Source organism: Catharus ustulatus, chromosome 3 (genome assembly GCF_009819885.2).
Source record: "Catharus ustulatus isolate bCatUst1 chromosome 3, bCatUst1.pri.v2, whole genome shotgun sequence".
Taxonomy (NCBI): Eukaryota; Metazoa; Chordata; class Aves; order Passeriformes; family Turdidae; genus Catharus; species Catharus ustulatus.
Genome location: NC_046223.1, coordinates 47,199,178 through 47,219,738, shown reverse-complemented (window position 1 = coordinate 47,219,738; position 20,561 = coordinate 47,199,178). Strand labels below are relative to the sequence as shown.

At 35.6% G+C, this 20,561-nt stretch overlaps 1 protein-coding gene across 15 annotated transcripts in view; it reads right to left on the bottom strand.

Annotated features, from left to right (window-relative positions):
* Positions 1 to 20,561, bottom strand: part of RYR2 (ryanodine receptor 2) — a 386,994-nt gene that overhangs the window by 191,630 nt on the left and 174,803 nt on the right. For all 15 annotated transcript variants that reach the window (XM_033055730.1, XM_033055733.1, XM_033055736.1 and 12 more), the window contains 5 exons: positions 13,314 to 13,388; positions 10,184 to 10,340; positions 3,964 to 4,128; positions 2,778 to 2,899; positions 652 to 835 (listed from right to left, as the gene is read on the bottom strand). In XM_033055730.1, the coding sequence (XP_032911621.1) occupies positions 652 to 835; positions 2,778 to 2,899; positions 3,964 to 4,128; positions 10,184 to 10,340; positions 13,314 to 13,388 (703 nt within the window). The remainder of the gene's footprint in view (positions 1 to 651; positions 836 to 2,777; positions 2,900 to 3,963; positions 4,129 to 10,183; positions 10,341 to 13,313; positions 13,389 to 20,561) is intronic.

The window sequence follows — 20,561 nt, the reverse complement described above, 5'->3', positions numbered from 1 at the left end:
GAAAAATCAAGTATTTTTAGATGCAAACACAAAAGATTTTCAGAAATCTAAGAAAACAAATATGAAGGACAGGATATGCACAACACAAAAATATATGCGTGAAGTCAAACAAGCAATCCCAATACAAAATTTTCCTTGATGGAGGTAAAAAACATCTGCCATCTAGGATTATCAAATTAAAAGAAAAATAAATAGTATTACTGACATAATTTTCAGCATGACTTTATTCTGGGGGACGTTTAGGCATCTGACAAAGTATAGGTAACTATTATTACCAGATAAATAATACATAAAATTAAACAAAATGCTTAAAGAATGCTTAGTAAACCAAAACATCCTTCAACATTAAGAGATTATAACAGAAAAAATTAATTACACATAAGGAGAAAATTATGGGTAGAGTTCAAGGCACAAGGTCATCTAATTTTATTGTAAAGGTAAAAATAAGTAAGACCATAAATGTATTTCTTCAAATATGTAGGAAAACCAGCAGATCTAGAGTAATTATGAATGTAGAAAATAGTTTGATTCTTATAGGATAAAAAAATCCCACTGCAAGCATAATCCATATTAGACATCAACACTACAGCTATTGTGAAAGAATACTTGCAGACAGTAGTGGAAAATCAGGAGTAAAAGTGAGAGAAGTACCTCTTCTTGGAAGAGGTTCTGGCGATTCTTCAGTGCTCGGAGCCTGTTTTGTTTGTTTTCATGCTCCAAATGTTCATCAGGGGGGTGAAAGTAGCCAATCAAGTCCTGAAGGCTCAGACTGACTGACTCAATAGGCAAATCAATGGTGGAAGACTTCACTTTCTTGCTGAGAGAATCAAGGCCCCTGCAAGAAGATGCAAAGTCTCCTGAGAATTGAAAATTAATTTGCTTTATCTTTCAAAGTCTTTATTTATTTAAAAGCAAAGTTTGTTTAGATGACAAAGCTCATTTTCTGACAACTTTTCCAAAATCCTTCATATCTGCCCATTCTCCATTTAACAACCTACCCCTCCCTTCTCAAACAAAACTTGAAAGCATGAAAAGTATTATTTGTGGTATTTTTTTTTTTCAAATCCAAAAAACACATTTTAATATCCTACCTATGGATGCAGTAGTTTGAGAGACAGAGCAGAAGATGAAGTTATTGTTAACTGGTACAAAGCATCACGAAACTGGAATGGACACAAGTTAGAGAGACCAGTCCTGCAGCGCTGTGGAGGGTCCAGATCACCCACAGAGGCTCTCAAACACATCTCCAATCTATTCTTAAGCCCTTCTCAGTGTGGAAAGATGCAGCACCTCTACACACTCTGTCTCAGCCCTTCATTAGCCTTACAGCTTCCCTGATACCCAATTCAAGCTTGGCCTTGCTGAAGTCTATGAACATTCTCTCAGTAGTAGAGGGCTGACTGTTCTCATCCATGTTACAGTTGTCCCTTGCTCAGCTGAATCCCTTTGCAAATAATGCAAAGTTTCAAAAGGATAGCTACAAAAGTTGTTACCTTTAAAACTTAATTTTTATTGTGAGCATTTTATCCAAAGTGCAATTTTTTACTGACTTCATGAGGAAGAACTGGAGCATACACTTAAAAGAATAATTTTCATCCTCTTCAATTCAGCTTTTTGTTTTTGAAGTAACATCCTGCCAAATCTAAACTGCTAAACACTGCCTTGGACTCCCTGTGCACTCCACAAAAATCTTCACTGTAATTTAGCAATACCTTGATTTGTGAAACCTTTCTATTAAGTTACCTTTCTCTATCTTTATCTTTTATGTCATTCTTAGAAGATTCTATGAAGGTGTAATATTTGCAAAGTGACCTAGGGCTTACATTCCCTTTGTATTTCAAATTTCGTACTGTAGACAATTTTCCAGATGGGTGATTTTTGTCCTGTTTTTTTTTAAAGTACCTTGTTATGTGTTTTTCAACAAATTGAGATGTTTGTGTCTTTGTCTGTGACCTTACTTAGGACATGGTTGCTTCAGGTCACTATCTCCCACAATGTCTTTTTCTTGTGACAAATGAGTTCTTAGGAAATTCTTATCATTCCATACAGTCTTACTGCATATCATTCTTTTTCAATACAAGCTACGCTGATGAAAAGGTCTTTCATCAATTACTGAAATCACAAGCATTGGAGAATTAGCATTTTATCAGCGTTATTTAGGAATAGGAAGATGAATGCAAATTACATACATCTGACAGGATTTTTAAATAGCTAATTATTATAAAATATAACACAACATTTTTCAGGTTTCAAAATATTAAAGAAACAAGTAGCATTAAAAGGGAACATATAAGCAATGTGTAATGTGAGGGTAGAAAGAAGGTATAATTTAAAAAAAAAAACTTCTTGAGACTGAATTTCTTCAGTATATTTGTGTTTTTTACAAATCTATAGTTATTCAGTTATCTCACTTTTCCAGGTTTTTCAAGGAAGATCACCTCTAAAAGCCATACTTAGAAAAGAAAAAGCTACATGAATTAAAGCAAATTTTGGCAAGGAAAAATCTTTTTCATGGTTCATTTGCGTTTTCAGTATGTTTGTGCATTTGAATCAAGACTGATCAATAAATTAATGTTAGCAGACAGAAAATAATTGACCAGTATCTGTCAAGGTGCTTATTTGCTGATAACACAAAGAACTGACATAAAGTCCAGTTTGAGAAACATTGATCTATTTTTTCCGGAAGGATAAATTATTCCCTGTTGTGTTAATGGAAACTTTGAATAAAACTGAAAAGCAAAAAAAGAAGTGATGAATAGATCATTCTAAAAGCACACCTTATGAACCTGTTGAAAAGGAAGACTGTACTACGGATGACACGTGCTGTACGGGATTCTTCATTCTGAGATCTGGACAGTGTTAAACCATCATCCATGTGCCCTTCATGGTGCATTATTGCCTGAAAACGAAAGCAAGAAGCGCTCACTGCAAAATGAGACATTAAACAAGAGCTCTGAAAACTGACATAGGAAGGTTGGCTAGGAAATGATGAAGTCACATATAAAAATAACAATTTTATTAAAAACAGATAATTCCATGGTTTAATTTCTCATGCTCAAGGACACGTCTGTACTGAGCCAGTAGGTTTAGTGCCATAATAATCTCAAAGCCATAGCATTTGTAAACAACATACCTTATTTTTTAAAAAAATAAATAAATAAAATCTGAAGGGTTTTCATTTGTTGTTTGTTTTCATCAGCATTTGAAACACTTCTCTTGCAGAGCAGCAAATCCCTAAAGCAGAGAAGGTCTTAACAGGTATTCGTTACTGGTCCTCATTTCTAAGGGCATTACTAGCTTTTTCTGGCTATGTTCCAATAACTCAATGTTTTTCATGTCTAGTTCTCATGGCTCTAAGGTATTCAATCCAATTCACATAAATATTTTAAACTTCTGTTCTAACTGTGTAGTTCTGGTATCTAAAATACTCATAGAAAACACTACAGTGTTAAATTGCAAAAGAATCTTTTTCCTACTTTATGATGCTGAGCTAGCATTCAGCTTGGTTGAGATTTTTCTATAAATAAAGAAATCTCTCAGGACTCAAGAGTTGAACATTCTAGCCCAAAATGCAATACACTTACAATGTGCAAAAAAATACTCCGAACTAAATCCTCCTCAATCCAAACTACATTGAAGAAAGGCATCATAGCAAATTCTATAGGTTGCTGCTAATATTTTAGTTTGAAGTCAAATATATCCAGATTTATCAATATTTGTGAGATAATGTCTACAGGCTAACATACAGACTTCGTCAGGTCTTCAGTTGAGAACTCAGTAGACCACTTAACTTTTCAATATGTGACTGAAAAAACCCCACTCTTTCATCTGGCAAGCATGCTTAAAATACTTGAAATCCAGAAATTAGCTGGCTCATGTAGCTCCCTTCATTTCCCAACCCCCCAGTCCCCACCCACCCAATCAGACTGTGAGTGAATGAAATGCATTCCTATCTAGTCTTACCTTTCGCTGCAGAGAACCCATCCTTACAGACTTTGCATCAGCAGACTGGTATGTGAGCCATAAGCCTGTATCTACATGTTGTATGAAGCATATTGAATCCCCATACTTTATTTCAGGTGCTCCCATTCCATCCACCTCTTTTCTTGTACCTATGTCCAACTTTTCCTGATAAAGAAAAAGGTGTATACACAAATATAACCAATGTGTTAATATTTGCACAAAACAATAAATATTAGGAAATTGTCCAGAACAAGACCTAAAAGAATATTTGAGATCCTTCTTTAAAGATATTACAAAAAAAAAAAATAGGAAAGCATAACTTTCAGTTAAAGACAAAGAGAAATCCCATCTGTGCAAAAACCTAGCCTGGTACACTAGAGAAGTTGTGTGTATTCATTTCACTTGCATAGGAAAGAACTAGGATCATAACTGACAATACATGTAATTACTGAAACACATGAGCTTACAGAACAACCCCAGATACATTAACTCCCCTAGCTGAACCAGGCATTAATCTCCACAAGCTTTTTCTTGGGCATTTGGGGTTTTCATCCGGCCTTGAAAAGATAAACTCCATCCAACTATCACTGAGAGATGGTCTTTAACCTGTCAACAATGGGTAGAGTACTTCTGGAAAAAAGCAGTCCAGTTCTGCATGACTGTCCCACTAACTATTAATGGCATAACAGCACATTATTCCTGCTGGTGTCCTGTAGAGACAGCAGTTGTTTCAGGAGAGGAAATGTAGTATCCCAAACAATGCTAGAGTTTGTGGCTCTAATTTGAGGTGTTTCCCCAGTACCTAGTCTTCCTAGGCACAAACTACTTCTGAATAGACTTCAGTGTATGGGCAAACAGCCCATGCATCCTGTTTCGTGGCAGATTATCCAGTTGATCTCTCCAAAAACATATGGCTCAACTGACGGATATACCTTTAGCTGTACATTCAGTATGCAAGACCCCCTTTACCAAGCACAGCTTCAGCATTCTGGGATTCTCCTGATCAGCAGGAGATGACAAGCATTTTCCTCCAGCTACTCAGAGTAATGTTACAAATAGTGAGACAAAAACGTCTTCTTGTTCTACCTGTCTACAATCAGGAAAGATTAGAAGAATGATTACTTCATACACATGTGTCCTGACAATTTGGGAAGACAGCTTCACAGTACAAGCTGGGAAAGATTGGGGTTTCTACATGAACAGACAACAAACTCTAACTTATTAAAGGTTTTTTTAAAGCATTTTTTTATATAAAGGGAAATATTCTGTAACTCGATTTTCAACCTACAATCACAAATGCATTTTAAAGCATTTGAAAAAAAAAAGTACAATAGTATGGATGTGAAATTCTTATGATTCCTTTTCATAATATTAGATTTTCAAATATAATATATTTATCAATTCAGCATTTTTTCTGATTGTTTCTGGATACAGATGTTAATTTCACTACCTAGTAAATTACTTTCAGCACTTCTTAGGTACTGAAATTCTTATTAAAATCTTGTTCCATTGATACATGGTAGTAACTGATTTATTAATAATCTGATGCCAATTGTTTGCCTCTATCTCTTTATTAACCTAGTATTTTGCTAATATCATTTCTCTAAATTCTGTATTCAATTCTTTCAAAAGCTAGCACAAATAACCTGAATGTAGTAACAGTTATAAATTGAAAAGCTACGTATGACATTGCAAACAAATGATGATACAGTAGAAAAGAATTTGACCCTCATTTCAAGCTCCATTTTTTTGAATTCTCTTTATAACTAGAAGATACTGTGAATGCATACTGTGCTTCTATATTGTAAGAGTTTCTTTTTTTCATGTCTTGCAATTAATTTCTTATGATGTAAATACAAGAATGCACGCATTTTCTCATAAAGCACTGTAAATAAGATGAGAGATTATTAATTTAAAGTATTTTTGCATTCTTTTTAAAATATCTATTGGCTGCAACAGAAAGTGAAGGGGTTTGATACTGAAATTTTCATTCCAATTAGAATTAAATTTACTTGGCATAAAAATTGCAGTGCCAACAATTTGTCAAACAAGATCTCTATTCTCACTGATGTAAGTACACTAATAGCTCTGCATGTATGTTTGAAGCCCAGACTGAAATCAATCCCATTAAAGTGAGCTCTGTCCTGCAAAATAAATATAGTAGCCAGGAAAGCTATTATAGTGTCAAAGTCGAACTACATGTAGGAGAGAAACAGAAGACTACAGGATGGTGTAGGGGCAGCAGGCATTACACCACTCATTTGGGAGCTTCAAGACGGAGATTTTTGTGGCAGTGAACAGGAATCGCAAATTGTTTTATAAAGGGAAGATTTGAATGGAGGGCTCGGTGCATATCAATAAACAGCAGGTAGTTGAGAAAGTACCTATAATGAATCAATCTCATTATCTACAGTACAATAGTTCATCAGTGAAGATGAGGATCTGAACAGTATCAGAAATCATCATGTCACTAATTAATAATGGTGCATTGGCACAGACATTATGTGTGCAAGTAATGTGCAAGTTTCCAGCCACACTATTGTCACGTATGTAACCTGTCATTACTGATCCACCTGCTAATTTTTCCTACAGCATTTTTACAAAGAAAACCTTCAGTCTAGACCCATTCTCATACAATCAACCTTCTCTAAACAAACAGCCACAAGTGGGTTTTGCAACAGTCTGTAAACCATCTCAGTACGGCAAAACAAGAATGCATCAGAAATAAGCAGGTTTATTGAACAATAGGGCAGATTTTCTCCAGAACGCTGTTCTCTTTGTAAACAGTGGTTATTCCGCGTATACCAGAACACAAGCCAATCTTCCCACTTTTGTTGTGGGCTAAATGAAAAAAATCTTGTAAAAATGGTTTCATTCTAATGTTGAAAAATTATTCTATGAAGCCTCACCTTAACCATTATTTCAGTCTAATGTTTCTGTTTAACTCATTATAACTTTCCAAAATGGACTGCCATGATTAAGGCTTCTCTTTTCAACTTTACCTCTTGTCCTCTGACCTAACCCATGCTCTCTGTGGGACACTTTCAGGACTGATATTTTAAGACCTCACCAACATTAGCAAGAAGCTAATTTATGGCCGCTTTTTAAGTGACATTAATATCATTTCCATAAAATTTTAGAAGGAAAAAAGAAGAAAGAAAAAGCTGAAGACATAAAAATACAAGCATAAAATTTTATTAAAATTTATGTCGTTCTGTCCTCTGGAAAAGACTACAGACAGGAAAAGTAGACTTAGTAAAGAATGTACAAACATTTTTAAATTGGTAAAAATACCTTATTTCAGTGGAATAGTGATATTAAAACAATGTTCGTTATCAAAAAGAATCAATATTGAGCAAATGGAAGAGAAAAAACCCACAAAACTTGATCTCTACAAACACAAGTCTACTAAAAGAGCCATACGTTTGGGAAATAAATTGTAGATATCTGTGGACAACCTGTGCTGAATGAAGCAGAACTACTAGAGAAAATAAATAAATAAATAAAAACTTCCTGAATTTCAGATTCCTGAAAGGCTAACATATTTTCCATTTAATTATAATTATTAGGGAAGTAAATGATTACCAGAGAACAAAGGTTGATTACCAGAAAGAAAAATGAAGTGACTGTTAGCTCCTCAGAAAACCCTTATCTTCTGAGTGCTGTTTGGCAACACTCTGTGATATTTTCAAGCTTTCACAAAGAAAAACAAAACAAACAAACAAAAACCCTTTAGCTTTCTTCTGGGGCATTTTTAAATGAAGTACTGGCAAGCTAACATGTTAAAAGATTATGAGCCCTTGCAAATAATAAGGTATAAAAAATAAGTGTTGAGCCTCTATAATCTTTAGGTTTGCAGGTGATACATTTTCAGCACTATCTCTGCAAACATGAAAGCTGCTTTTCTTACAGAAATTGAAGTCATTACTCACTTGCTAGAAGGAACTGATCCTTTAACACTCTCCTCTCCCTTGTTTGTTTTTGCCTATTTAAAGCTAACTTACTATTGTACAACAAGTGGCAGCTTCACAATTCTTCCCACTTCTTTCTAGTTACTGCGAGGAAGAATTATGACTGTGGCAAAAAAAGGGATAAAATTTCAATAAGAAAAACCTAGCTACTTGAAACACCCACAAGTTTTAATACTCTGTACTCAATAAAGAAGTTTAGGGGATCCCTCTTATCCATTAATAATTTTTTTGGGTGCTAAGTACATACAACAGTGTAAGCAAAAGTTTGGATGGTTCGTTCAAATGTAGTCAGAGGAAAAGAGACCCTAAATCTGCAAACCTTATTTACTGAAGCCTTTCTAGCACTCCTGTAATATGAAATGGCTTTTGTAATACTCTTTCCCAGAGAAAGAAGGCACCTAAAAATTTTTAATGTCAGTAGCCTAATAAAGTGAAACATGACACTCCTATAACAAGTCCAAAGCAGGAGACTGAATCACAGAATGGGTCAGGTTAGAAATTACCATACTGAGTCATCTGGTTCAACTTCCCTGCTGAAGCAGGGTCATTCTAGAGCTCATGACACAGGATTGCATCCAGATCCAATCCACCCTCAGCAATACATATACTCCTCTGTATTATCTCTATAATTCCCTCCAAGTAAGTCAGTCATTAAAATTAATGTTGATATCCACAACATTTACATCAAAGGTGATCTTCAAGACTTCCAAATTCTTTGAAAATGCATTATTTAAACAGCATTAATATTATCTTTTTCATATGCTGATTAGCTCATATACCCCTCTTAAAATTCTCTCATTACTTCAACTGATTACCATAACAAGTTTCTACCTGCCCCAAAGCCTTTTGCATCTGCTCTGCTCAGCATAGGATAGGTTTGGCCACTAAAAACCCAGTAAATGTTAAACTTTGAGTACAGCAGAAAAAAAAATTTCAAAATATAAAACCTCAAAATAATTTCAAATGAGACTTCCAAATTCAGGCTGGAAAAAAAATAAAAAGAAGAAAATTCAAATACAGTATCATCTTGTCTCCAAAATACATCTGCATATGCTACATAGAAAACAGAGATAAACCACCTTATTCTTATCAACAAGAGACATTCTTTACTGTTAAAAATTCTTGCCTTCAAGTATTTTTTGGACTAAAAGTAACAGTGGAACACAGAGAGTATATAACAGTAGAGTATATTGTTCCACTCTTTTTGGAGCGATCCCTGCTGACAACTCATCTTGAAAAATCAGGGAGTGAATTACTCTATCCCTCTTGCTTTCAAGTGTTGAAATCTGTACTAGTTGCAACAGGAAATTCCCAATATGGTTGTACTGCATTGCCCTAAAATATTTAAGCATTTCTCTGACTTTTCTAATTGGTTTCAAATAAGATACATTGTCTGGGCCTCAAAACCAACACCTGAACTACAGTATTTGTTATCAATGTGCAAAAGTCTTTATATCTGTTTTTGGATATCTTTTCTTTTATTATGTTCCCAAGGAGGCAAATCATTTATTTTTATATATATATATTTTAAATGGTACAGATAGATTATTGAGTAATTCTGTATACTGCTACTTTGTATTTTAGAAGATAGTTTTTTACAAAAACAAAGTTATTGTTGGAAAATTTTCAGACAAAATGCTACAGGTGAAAAGTATGAGAAATAAAGGATATTTAAGATTTTATCATAGTATTATTCTTAACTCTTTACCCACTAGAAAAGTACTGGTTTAAATTCAAAATGCTTATTGAAGCTGTCAAAATGAAAATTCAGACTCTAGTAATTTCAGATTAGCATACAGTGAAATATCTGCTGAGAGAAATCCTGAATTTCCAATTTAATTTCAGTAACTCACAATATTATAAATTTTCCTATGTTAGACAACTGAAGCAACGAAGCAGCAGAGAAGTTAATCAGAAAAACAAATTAGAAATTATGATACTGCTCAAAGGCGGGCAAGCAGTACAAAAAGTCCCCAACCCAATCAACGAAACAACAAAAAAGCAACAAATTGACAAGGAAAAAGAAATAAAGAAACCCACAAACAGACAGCCAGGCAGCAATACATAAAGTATGATGAAATAAGCTTTCTAGTTATTGATTATACTGCATTTTGGATTTTTTTTAACCACTGAAAAGTAGAAGGCTCCAATAATTAATGCAATCACAACAAACAGAAAGTATCTAAATCTTGCTTTCTGAAGAGATTGGAATTATTACTAGTAATATTAATGCTGCACTCATTCCATACCTTGGAAGACCGAAAACAGAATGCTGTAGATTTTACATCTGCCTTCTCTTTGTCTGTAAGAAGAAGACTCCTGTCATCCAGAAGACTTAAATATTTTCCTGTTGTTATATGTCTTAGTCTGAATGGCTGTCCCCATCTAATGTGGCTGCCACTCCACCTAAGAGAGTCCATAAAAAAACATTTATTAAAAAAAAATATTTTAACTACTGGCAAAAATATTTTAAAGTAAAATATATTGCCAACTAGTTGCACAAAATGTAAAATTCACATCTGGGAGTATCAGTAAGAACGTGGCTACTTCATGGTTTTACCCTACAAAACTATTCTATTAAATAATCTTAAAGTCTTCCTTTGCACAAGCTGCCTTTCAGACTGAATTCCTCTTGAGAGAAGGTACAGACCGCCTACGGAAAAGGAGGTTCATGCTGTACACAAAGAGTTTAGATCTGCCAGTTCCCTCTCCAGCATTTCATCTACCAGCAGCTGCCATTCTCCACTCTCCCAGAGATCTTTTAGCAATCAGGAGATTTTAAGCACACTTTAAATGTTAAGCAAAAATAAAATGGCTAAATAAAAAAACAGAAAACTTTCTAAAATAAACATGAAAATTTATTAAGCAAAACATGGCCCAGATTCTTCATATTCTATAGAAGGAAGAAAGGCAAAGCTTATCTAAGCTCCCCAAGAATTACTCAACTTAAAACACAGGTCATAGGTTCCCAACTTCTTGCCCTAAACTGAATATTCAGCCCTGACATTCCTCCTGTTTAATTCCTGAAGATAAACTGTGTAGGGGGTGCTAAGGAGTATGTACTTCACAAAGGCTTTTTAGATTAGAAAACTCTCACATTTTCCTAGTCTTCATAGAACTTTCTTCAAAATATCTTGTAAAGTTTGCACTTCAGATGTATGTGAATACTGCATTTTGGAGAGGAAATAATGTATTTATTCTGTAAACGTATTATGTGTATGTTTTTGTATGTATCCACACGGAAGTCTGAAAATCTCTTAAGTTAGTACTTACACAGGTTTAAGTTAAATAATTTTCATTTTCCCTGACACACAGATGTAGCAGGTTAAAGCACTTGTCTATTTAACACCAATACCGACTTGTTTAAATGTGTCTTCTTTAGAGTTGGCCATACTGGATGCAAAGTGTGCAAACCAATGTGGCAAACATTTCTAAAGTGCAGTCTTTTAAATGCTGCTGCTTTGCAACAGGATTTATTACACTTCAGTGATTAAACTTCTAAACCTTTTCAGTTATTGGTTTTAAAGAAAACAGAAGAAGGTTTTTGTCATCAACTATTTTCTTTTGAAAACTAGAATCTCTTCTAATTAAGTTGAGGGAGCTTTGGGGTAGAAGGAAATATGGAAGCTTTATATCTTAGAAACACATTTATCTTTTTATGCGTTCTGCACAGCAGTCCATATACTCCACAAAAGGACATCTGAGTCCAGTGTTCTATCATAACTTCTCTTTCTCTAGTCAGTAAAATGTCAGGTCATGAATCTCAGCTATTGTGTTGCCATGTCTGGTAAAATACATCTTTTCTGCACCTTTTATATTACAGGTCATGCCGAGGGGCTGCCTTTTCTCTTGGCTCATTCAATTTTCTTTTGGTGCCAGTAGGTACAGACCATAGGAAAAAAAAAAAGGTAGTGTAATTGAGCCATGCTTCTAGTTCATGCCTGCAGGATAGGAAAAATAACAATTCATGTGCACTTACAAAAAAAGCCTTTTGAGCAGGAAGGATCTTACGAAGCCATTTCTAACTACTAAAAATATTTTTTGCAATGTGAGAGCATGAACTCTGCCTTTTGGGAAGGAAAGCAGTGCTGAGCAACAGTATTTAGTGTCCCATGGCAGGGCACCTCAAGGGCATCTGTCCATGTAGACTGCCCAGGCAATTTTTTTGAGAGTTCTCCACTAATGAACAGAGTTGAGAAAAAAAAATAGTTCCTTTAGAAACATGCAAAATTTACATATCTGTAGTCATTCTGGGAAGGACTACAACTGATTGAGAACTTCAAGCATGCATACACAAAGCTACAAATTGAACCATTTGCATGAATATTAATGGACAGCAATTCGACACTGAAAGTATATAGCAATTAGAATACCATACAGGAAAATAGATTGGTGAGGGAAGTATAGGAGAGAGTATTATTCTTAGGGTTTTATTTGGTTCTTTTTTTCCTGGTAAGAAAATCTTGTTTTTAAAAAAGAAAGATTACCACTCCCTTTGTAAGAATTGTTTTGACAGTTCTTACGATTCCCTTCAGTCATATATGTTCAAATGTTTACTCTTCAAAAGTTTGCATACAAAGCCTGTCAAAGTGATATATATGATGGTCATACCAGAAACGTCATTTCTTGGATCCCCGTGTTGCTGCAGTACTGCTTATTAGGGAAGTAAATGTAATGGGAAAAACAAAAAACCAGAGATCTTTCCACAGTTTCATTGTTGTTGTCACTGTCTCAAGGTCCATTTTAGAGCACAGGAAAAATCTCATTGCCCTACCACTGACATTTAATGTCATCCTATTAATAAAATGCACACAGAGAAAACAGCATCACTGGAGTGTAACCTTTTCATAAGTTGTTCTGATTTAATCTCTAAAAAGCAATCATTTATTCCTCACTAGAAACTTTATCACAAGTACATATCGTAATATGATTTAAATGCAGTTTTACACTGCAATTATTTTAACAAACAAGGCACAATTCCTTAATATTACTCCAATACTTCCAATAATGTGTGGTTGAATTTTTTCTTTTAAAGTTTTTCTTTTAAAATCTTCTAAATGGCTTAAACAAGCTGAGGGAGGAATGTCACATGTGATTTTTATTTTAAGGAAACCAGTTCTGTTTTTGTCATTTATGTGCTAAAAATGTAAATTGTGAATTCACTGACAGTTATAACAGCTTTAAAAAATAATCAAAACACACACTCTCTCTATAGGAACTTGTTTCATACTTAAAGAAAGTCATACAAAACATTTTTAAAAGATTATTTTAGTTTTACCCATCCAGATTTATAATTATTTTCATTTTATATGATTGCTCTTGCTATATAAAAAGTGTCCTGCCAAATGTCCTTCTTTTTCTGAGATAGATTTTACTTACGCAACTCTTAGAGTCTCTAGTCGCCAAAGGGAACGAGCATGAATGGACACAGCACCACCTTCATAATGGACAGTTCTGAAAACCAAGCAATGGCACAAACTAAATGTTCAGCAGAATTCCTCATCGTATGTGTTTGTTCATTTAACCACATCTCTCATTTTAAGATTTTCAAAACAATTATTGCATTTGTCAGATTCAAGTTTATTAGATTCAAAACTCAGTCTTGTCAATTAAACCTTCAGACTTAGTTATTTAAATTCTGTTATAATTGTCCTTAGCATCTCTAATTGTGACATTCATACAAACAAGGTTTATACAGCATTTGCTTAGACATTTTTCTTAGTGTTTTAAGGATAAAGATTCTAGGGGAAAAAACAGTATCAATAACCTGATAATTACATTTCTAAATTCTAACAAAAACCAAGTAGTAAATAATGATTAAGATTTGTGATCACTGCATGTATCTCCCAGGAAAGGTAGTGTTTTCTCAGAGCTTGTTAAAAATAACTACAACTTATTACACTGAATTTTGAAGATGTACTTATTTAGCACTTTATTTTAGCACCATAACATCTAAGATATTACAACCACACTGACAGAGTCTTCACACATTTCAGATGCTAACAGCTTCCTATTTACAAATTTTAATATGCAATGACCTCTAATTCCTGCATATAACAAGAAATCTAAATATCTCTAGAAAAATGTCAATTAAGCCTAAAAAAGAGCTTTTTCCTCCATTATTCTACACAGAGATAAGTGATCTATACTGCATGCACAAAATGGTTAAGACCTATGGGCACCGAAAGCCTTGAGCAGACAACCCTGTTTTGCTTCAAAGTAAACACTAAGCAAAGCCAGCATTGGCATTCTAAATTTTGGGACCAATTCTTTGGATTGTGTCTTGCCTGTGCCTGTATTTCTGCCCTATGACATGGACAGAATTTAAAAGCCTAGGCCTTTCCTTTGGGAAAATACATCATATAGTCACTTATGCAAAGGAGTGCTGTCACTTTGCTTATCAGATCAAGCATGTCAGGAGGGACTACCAAACAGCGGCCTGGTTGTATAGATCCTGGAAGAGCTGATGGATTGAGTAAACGTTGTGAACTTCAGTAAAGATCAGGCACCACCAAAAACAGCCAGTAGCATAACTTTAGGGAATATTAATAATGAAATTGTAGGTATTCCCCACTCTTTTCTAAAACAAATTTTTGATAACTACAGTTTTGGAATCCAGTACATACTTCCTACTAGGCTTTACCTTTCAAAGTCCTCCTGTGGATATAATACAGGACTGAATGTTTAGCACAGAGGAAAACCCAGCATTGAAAAAAACAGTTCAAAAACCAAAAGAAATAAAATATTTCTCAGTACTGTTAAGCATACATGAAACTATAGATGTGTTAAAATTCACCTTGGAATGTACTAAAAGGTATTATGAAAATAAACACTCCAAAAACATTGCAAAGAATGAAGATGAACCATAAAAGAAAAAAAATTAGTCCAAACACAAAATAAATACATCTCACTGCAATTACAGACTCAGAAACACTAAACATTCATGACCCAGGTATAAATAGAAAGTCCAGCACAGGTTCACGTAGCAAGAAGTTACAGGTGGATATAAATATGTACAATATTCACCCCTTGACCTTATATACACTATTTTCTCCAAGTATTATCTCAGACATTTGCTGCAATGGTTTGTGATGTTAGGAGCAGCTGGCAGATATTAGCAAGTTTCTCATTTCCCTCACTGAAGGAAACGAAATTCAAAGGCAATCTTATTTTTTGTTGAAATTTACCTTTATTAGTACAGCAAAATGCAATTGCTAAACAAACTTGAATTCAGTTATTTCTCTGATCAGATATTCTCTCTGTGCTTCAGGTGTTTGCTCAAATTCTTATTCTGCAGCTAACAGACCAAGACTGGATTTACACAGCAATATCTCAAGAATAACAGATCAGATGTCACCCTGGTTGGTTGGTTCGGATTGGGAGGGTGTGGGTTGTTTGTTTGGGTAGCTTGGGTGAGGGTTGATGGTCTTTTTCAAAGTTGAAATATTCCGATTACATCCTGGATTATTTAGTACAAACCTCACTGACAAAAATGCATTTGGAATCCTTGCACTTGCATATTGCATAATATAAAATTAAATTTTATTCAGCAGTTTTCAAGTCATTGATTATATGAAAAATCAGGTGGAAGCAAAGGTTTAAACTCATAAAAATGTTTCATTCTTAAGTTGGTATCTTTCTATTTTTCAAGGACGAAGTTCTTTCTCAAAATGGAAACCCCAAAGCTGTTATCAGTTCCTCAGTTTGATTATTCTTTTGAAGCTAGTTCTGGATTACACATAGCTGCTGGGCCAGTTTAACATTAAAGATCTAAAAAATCTCCCGTCTTAAACTCAAAAGAACGGTTTCTCATGGATGAAGTAGTTTATTTTTACATTACTGTCTAGCCATTATTTTCTTTCTCTGTTCCTTCCAAGGGGGGCTATCAGTCTTGGAATGGTCATGTGAGATGAGAAAATGGGAAATGGATAGAAGAAATCCTAAATAAAACCATATGACTTGTTTACTAGAGAAAATAAAAAGGATTTTAGGGTTGTCTGTTAGCTGCATATGAATGACCAGGTATGGCAGCAACAGAGGGAGTAAAGACTAAGAGACAATAATAAAACGTTAAAGACAAACATCAAAGAGGTAGAAGTTGAGCCTCAGCAAAAGAATAAGTTGCAGCAGTCTGGAGGAGGACTGAAAGAGAGCTGGTGACTGGAGGGCTGGGGATCAAGGATCGCTAAAGGGAAGCAAAATGAGAAACCTGAAAGCTGGCATAAAGGATGAAGCAGCGAGATTTTGAAACAGGAAAGAAGATACATTTTATAAAAAAAAAAAATTAGCACAAAGCATTAGAACAGGGTGTAAGCTCCTGTGTTTTTAAATAGATACTGTCTTTGTTACAGAAAAGATGATAAAGAAGAGTAGAAGAATATTTTGAATAAAAGATTTCTTCATTGAAGGGAAGTACAGTAATTTCACGAATACAAGCCGCAGCAATTTGACAAAAATTTTGGTGGAAACCCGGAAGTGCGGCTAATACTCGGAGGCATTCCGCGATTGTTACAGTGTTACTGTGTTGCCCTGGCTCCCTGCAGGCAGCACAGGGGGCCGGGAGAGAGGTGGGAGAGCTCGCTTCTTCCCTCCTCTGCCACAGCCTGGGGGAGAGACGGGGGGACCCCGCGCCGCCATTGCCGCGGCCCGGGGAGGAGGGGGGGGCTCTGCCCCCACCCTCCGCCGCCGTGGCGGGAGCAGGGGGCGCTCCGTGCCCGGCCAGCGCCGCGGCAGGAGAGGGGCCGGGGCGAGCAAGCCCAGAGGCGGCGGCCAGCCCCGAGTGGCAGCGCCGGGCTGGGCCACCTGGCCCCGTCAGCAGCCCCTAGTGGGCCGAGCCTGCACAGCCTTAGTTGAGCCAGTAAACCTCCCGCCATGCCGCGGTTCTGTTAGTATTTGGCAACTTTGTTGCATGCGGGTCCTCGCTGTGAACGACAGAGCGGTTTATATTCAGGTGTGGTTTATTTATGGACAAAGAACAAAATATTTGCCAATACCCAGAGATGCGGTTTATACTCAGTGCAGCTTGTATTCGTGAATTTACTGTAACTTTGCCTTTACCATAACAGCATGCATGCTTAACATCATCCCAGACCACATGAATAAGTTCATAACCCAGACCATCTCAAAAGTTTTTATGCTAAGGAATTGGAAGTTCATTTTTAGTTCTTTTCATAAAAATAAATGTATTAAACTGCTCTGAGATTGCTCAACCCAACTTCCCTAATAGTTGTTCTATATATCACTATTTGATGGGATGCACCTCATTTCTTTTTATATACTTCTGATGACAGTTCAGTGCTAAAAAAGAAAGGATGATTCATAATATTTAAACCCTTCTGGAAGCTGACACTAGTAAGTCATATCAGGTTCTGGTACTGCTAGGTCAAATGAAACATTGCTTTTAATGACAGGAAGTAACACACAAGCATTCTCTATCTAAGATTTACTACAGATTCACATTGACAGTGTGGAAAAAAAAGAGTTGCAAGGTGCAAAGAAGATGCCTGTTATTTGCCAAACGGTAGAGAAAATCTCCAGACTACAAAACCTAATTATTAAATTGTAGTTAATTTCAGTGTATAAGGAAAATACAAAGAACAGCAGGAAAAAGAGAGGACAAGAAGTTATAAGTATTAGTCTTCCTCAAAGCTTGGGATGCCTTGTATCTTCAGAGCCATACCTATCATATTAATTTGTGGCAATTTATCTATTTTTTCTAATGCATTTTATCCATATATTCCACATTTGTAGATTAAGGATATTAACTGCCTTTATTTCAAAATAAAATATCGATAAGTAATTCAGAACCTTTTAGACTTTTCAGTTAATATTTATTATAAACCTTCATCTAGTTAGCTAGTTGGTGTAATTAAGTCATTTTTTGGTCTGACTAATGACTGTACATTAAATTTAAAACATAACTCTTTTCATGACTAAATTCATCTATTTAATTCGCCTTAATCCAAACAGGAGCTGGGACTGGGCACGGTATTTTGTCTCCCTGAGTCCGTGTTGTGTGTGCAGCACCATGGACAGCACCACGGCCCCAGCGAGAACCGGTCCTGCTCCCACCGACTCATGTCTCAGCGACCTCCAGCTTTCCAAGAGGGGATGCAGAGGCAAAGAGACAGTAAGCATCAAAAGCAAAATTCCATAGCTGACTCTATCATGTTGAATTACAATAATGAATTAATTACACAGGTTTGAAATAGACTACCACGTGTCAACCCCCCTGGAGAACCATTATTGAATTTATATTCTTATTAAAGTATTGTTCAACAGAGAGAGAGGGCAATCATTTCATTGAAACCCAGTGACTACAAATGGGAATTAAATGAAGTTAAAATAAATTACATTAAATTACAGTGTTTCGATACTGCTGAAGCAGTCTTGGTTGAAGAACCTGCAAATCCTAACTTCCACAGCAAGAAAATAATGGAACAAATCTCAGTTGATCGGAATTAATTGGGGCCACATAAATAACGGTAGTGTACTTGGATCACACACAAATTAATAAATCCAAATAAGACGTCAAAGCTCAACTGAAAGAAATTTTTCCAGTCCTCTCAATGACAGATAAGGCTGTTTTAGTTTGAAAAATCAGTCACTAAACAGCTCTATGTATGTTTAAAAGCACAGAAATCATTATTCAAGGCTCAAGGGTTGTTTGGGATGCAGGGGAAAGGTTATTGACTTATGCTGATTGAAAACTTTGTGAGTTCACATTTCAGTCATAGATCATGCTCCACACATGCCAGAGCCCAAATGTTCTAATGTACAACAGACCTCATTACTTTGTAATTCCCTGAGAAAAAGTGTCAGAGAATGGCATTGAAAATAAAAAAGGAGATGGAATTGACTAAGTCATACTGATTTTAACCATCACTTTAAAAGCCTGTCCATCCCTGAGACTAACACTAAGTGTTCAATGTAATTACAAAAGCCTTAATAAAATATGTTTCACCCAAAGAAAGTCTCAAAGGCAGGAATGGTAAAACTGCTTCTGAAATTAGGCTACATTTATCCATTCCCTCATGAAGGCCTATTCTGAAAGGATGTTTTGAGAAACTGGAGTCTGCTCCAGCCCAAACGATACTTTGAAAAGCCTGGAGCACTTTTCTCTCTACCACAGGCAATTGCTTTCCATGAGGAAATATTTCTAAAGGGTCGAGATTGCACTGCATGCATCACTTTTAAATACATATTGTAAATCAAAATGCAAATTAGTTGCAATGGGAACACTCATTCCTTTCTAGACTGAGAACTGTGACTATCAGAGCCCTACTTCTGGGAAGTATTTAAATTCTAAAGGAATATGAAAGATTGTGGTATAATCAAGAGCAAGCCTCACAACCCAATCAAAAATTAAAGCTCACCACGTAATTTTGATTACATACTTCTACTGCTGTCGGCCATTAGCTTTTTGGGGGACTTCTATAAAAAAACCAAACCACAGAAAACCAACCAACCACCAAAAGAAATAAGCAAACATAAAAAAAACCCCAAAACAATCCAACTACAAGACATCCCCCCAACACTAGAAAGCAATCCAGAACGCTACAGTCATGCCTCTATTAATAACCAGTTGACATTTCTACAGGAAACTAAAAATAACACACGAAATATAACATGTCAAAAAAGTAAAACAACTCCACTTAATTGAAAAAAAAAACCAAAAAAAAACCAAAAAAAAACCCCACAAAAGTAGTGTTAAAAATTATTAATAAATTTATCCTGTATGAAACTGGAGGGGAAAGGTAGAAAAGAAGATTATGCAATCTTTTATTTAAGTTTAAAACATAAATCAAGGAAATCATGGTGGGTTTGCCTCATTCCTACTGACAAACTGCTTATATCAGCTCCTATGATGGGATCTGCATCACTAACCATGCAGACAGAAACTGAAGGAAAAGGAGCCAAGACAAATATGGATTCACAGCTAATGTGCTGCAGCAGGGCTTGCCCTGGCTTTGAAGGCAGATGGAAATCAAAGTAACCACCATAAGAACACCAAAATGATGATACTAGGCCTTCTCTGTCTATACAGTTCTATCTATTTTTTTATTCTACCTGGAAATGCTCCTGAAATCTGACCTAAAGTCAAATGACGCTATTTTGTAAATTTAGGTCTAGCTTGCTAGAGATAGCTAAGACATTTTGAGGAATAAAAACACAGTTTAAGGATTCTATGCATAAGGCTCAACCCAGATGCCTTAAAACCAAGATATACCTAATTGGAATATGCAGTAAATTGTATTTAATTCAGGGAAATTGCATGTACTTGACCTTTTGTCTGTTCCTTTTTTTTGTTGATCAGGTGGGTCAGTGAGTGAAGACTCCAAGGTGTCTTTCACCCTGCCTGTGGCATTTTAAAAATAATACCACTATATTCCTCTCCTGCAATATCAAGTAAACCATGATACTACCACAAACTTCTCCATTTGTACTGCTTCCAATTAGAATGTTTTTTGATTACAAAGTAAACTTAATCTAGCAACTTCACAGAGGATCTGTTTCAAAGAGCATCCCAAGGAAAAGTTAAGTTTCTGACTCGACAGCAAAGTCCCTCTTCCACAACACAGTGATTCCACCCTACCTTCTAACATCACAGTATTATGATCCAAGGGC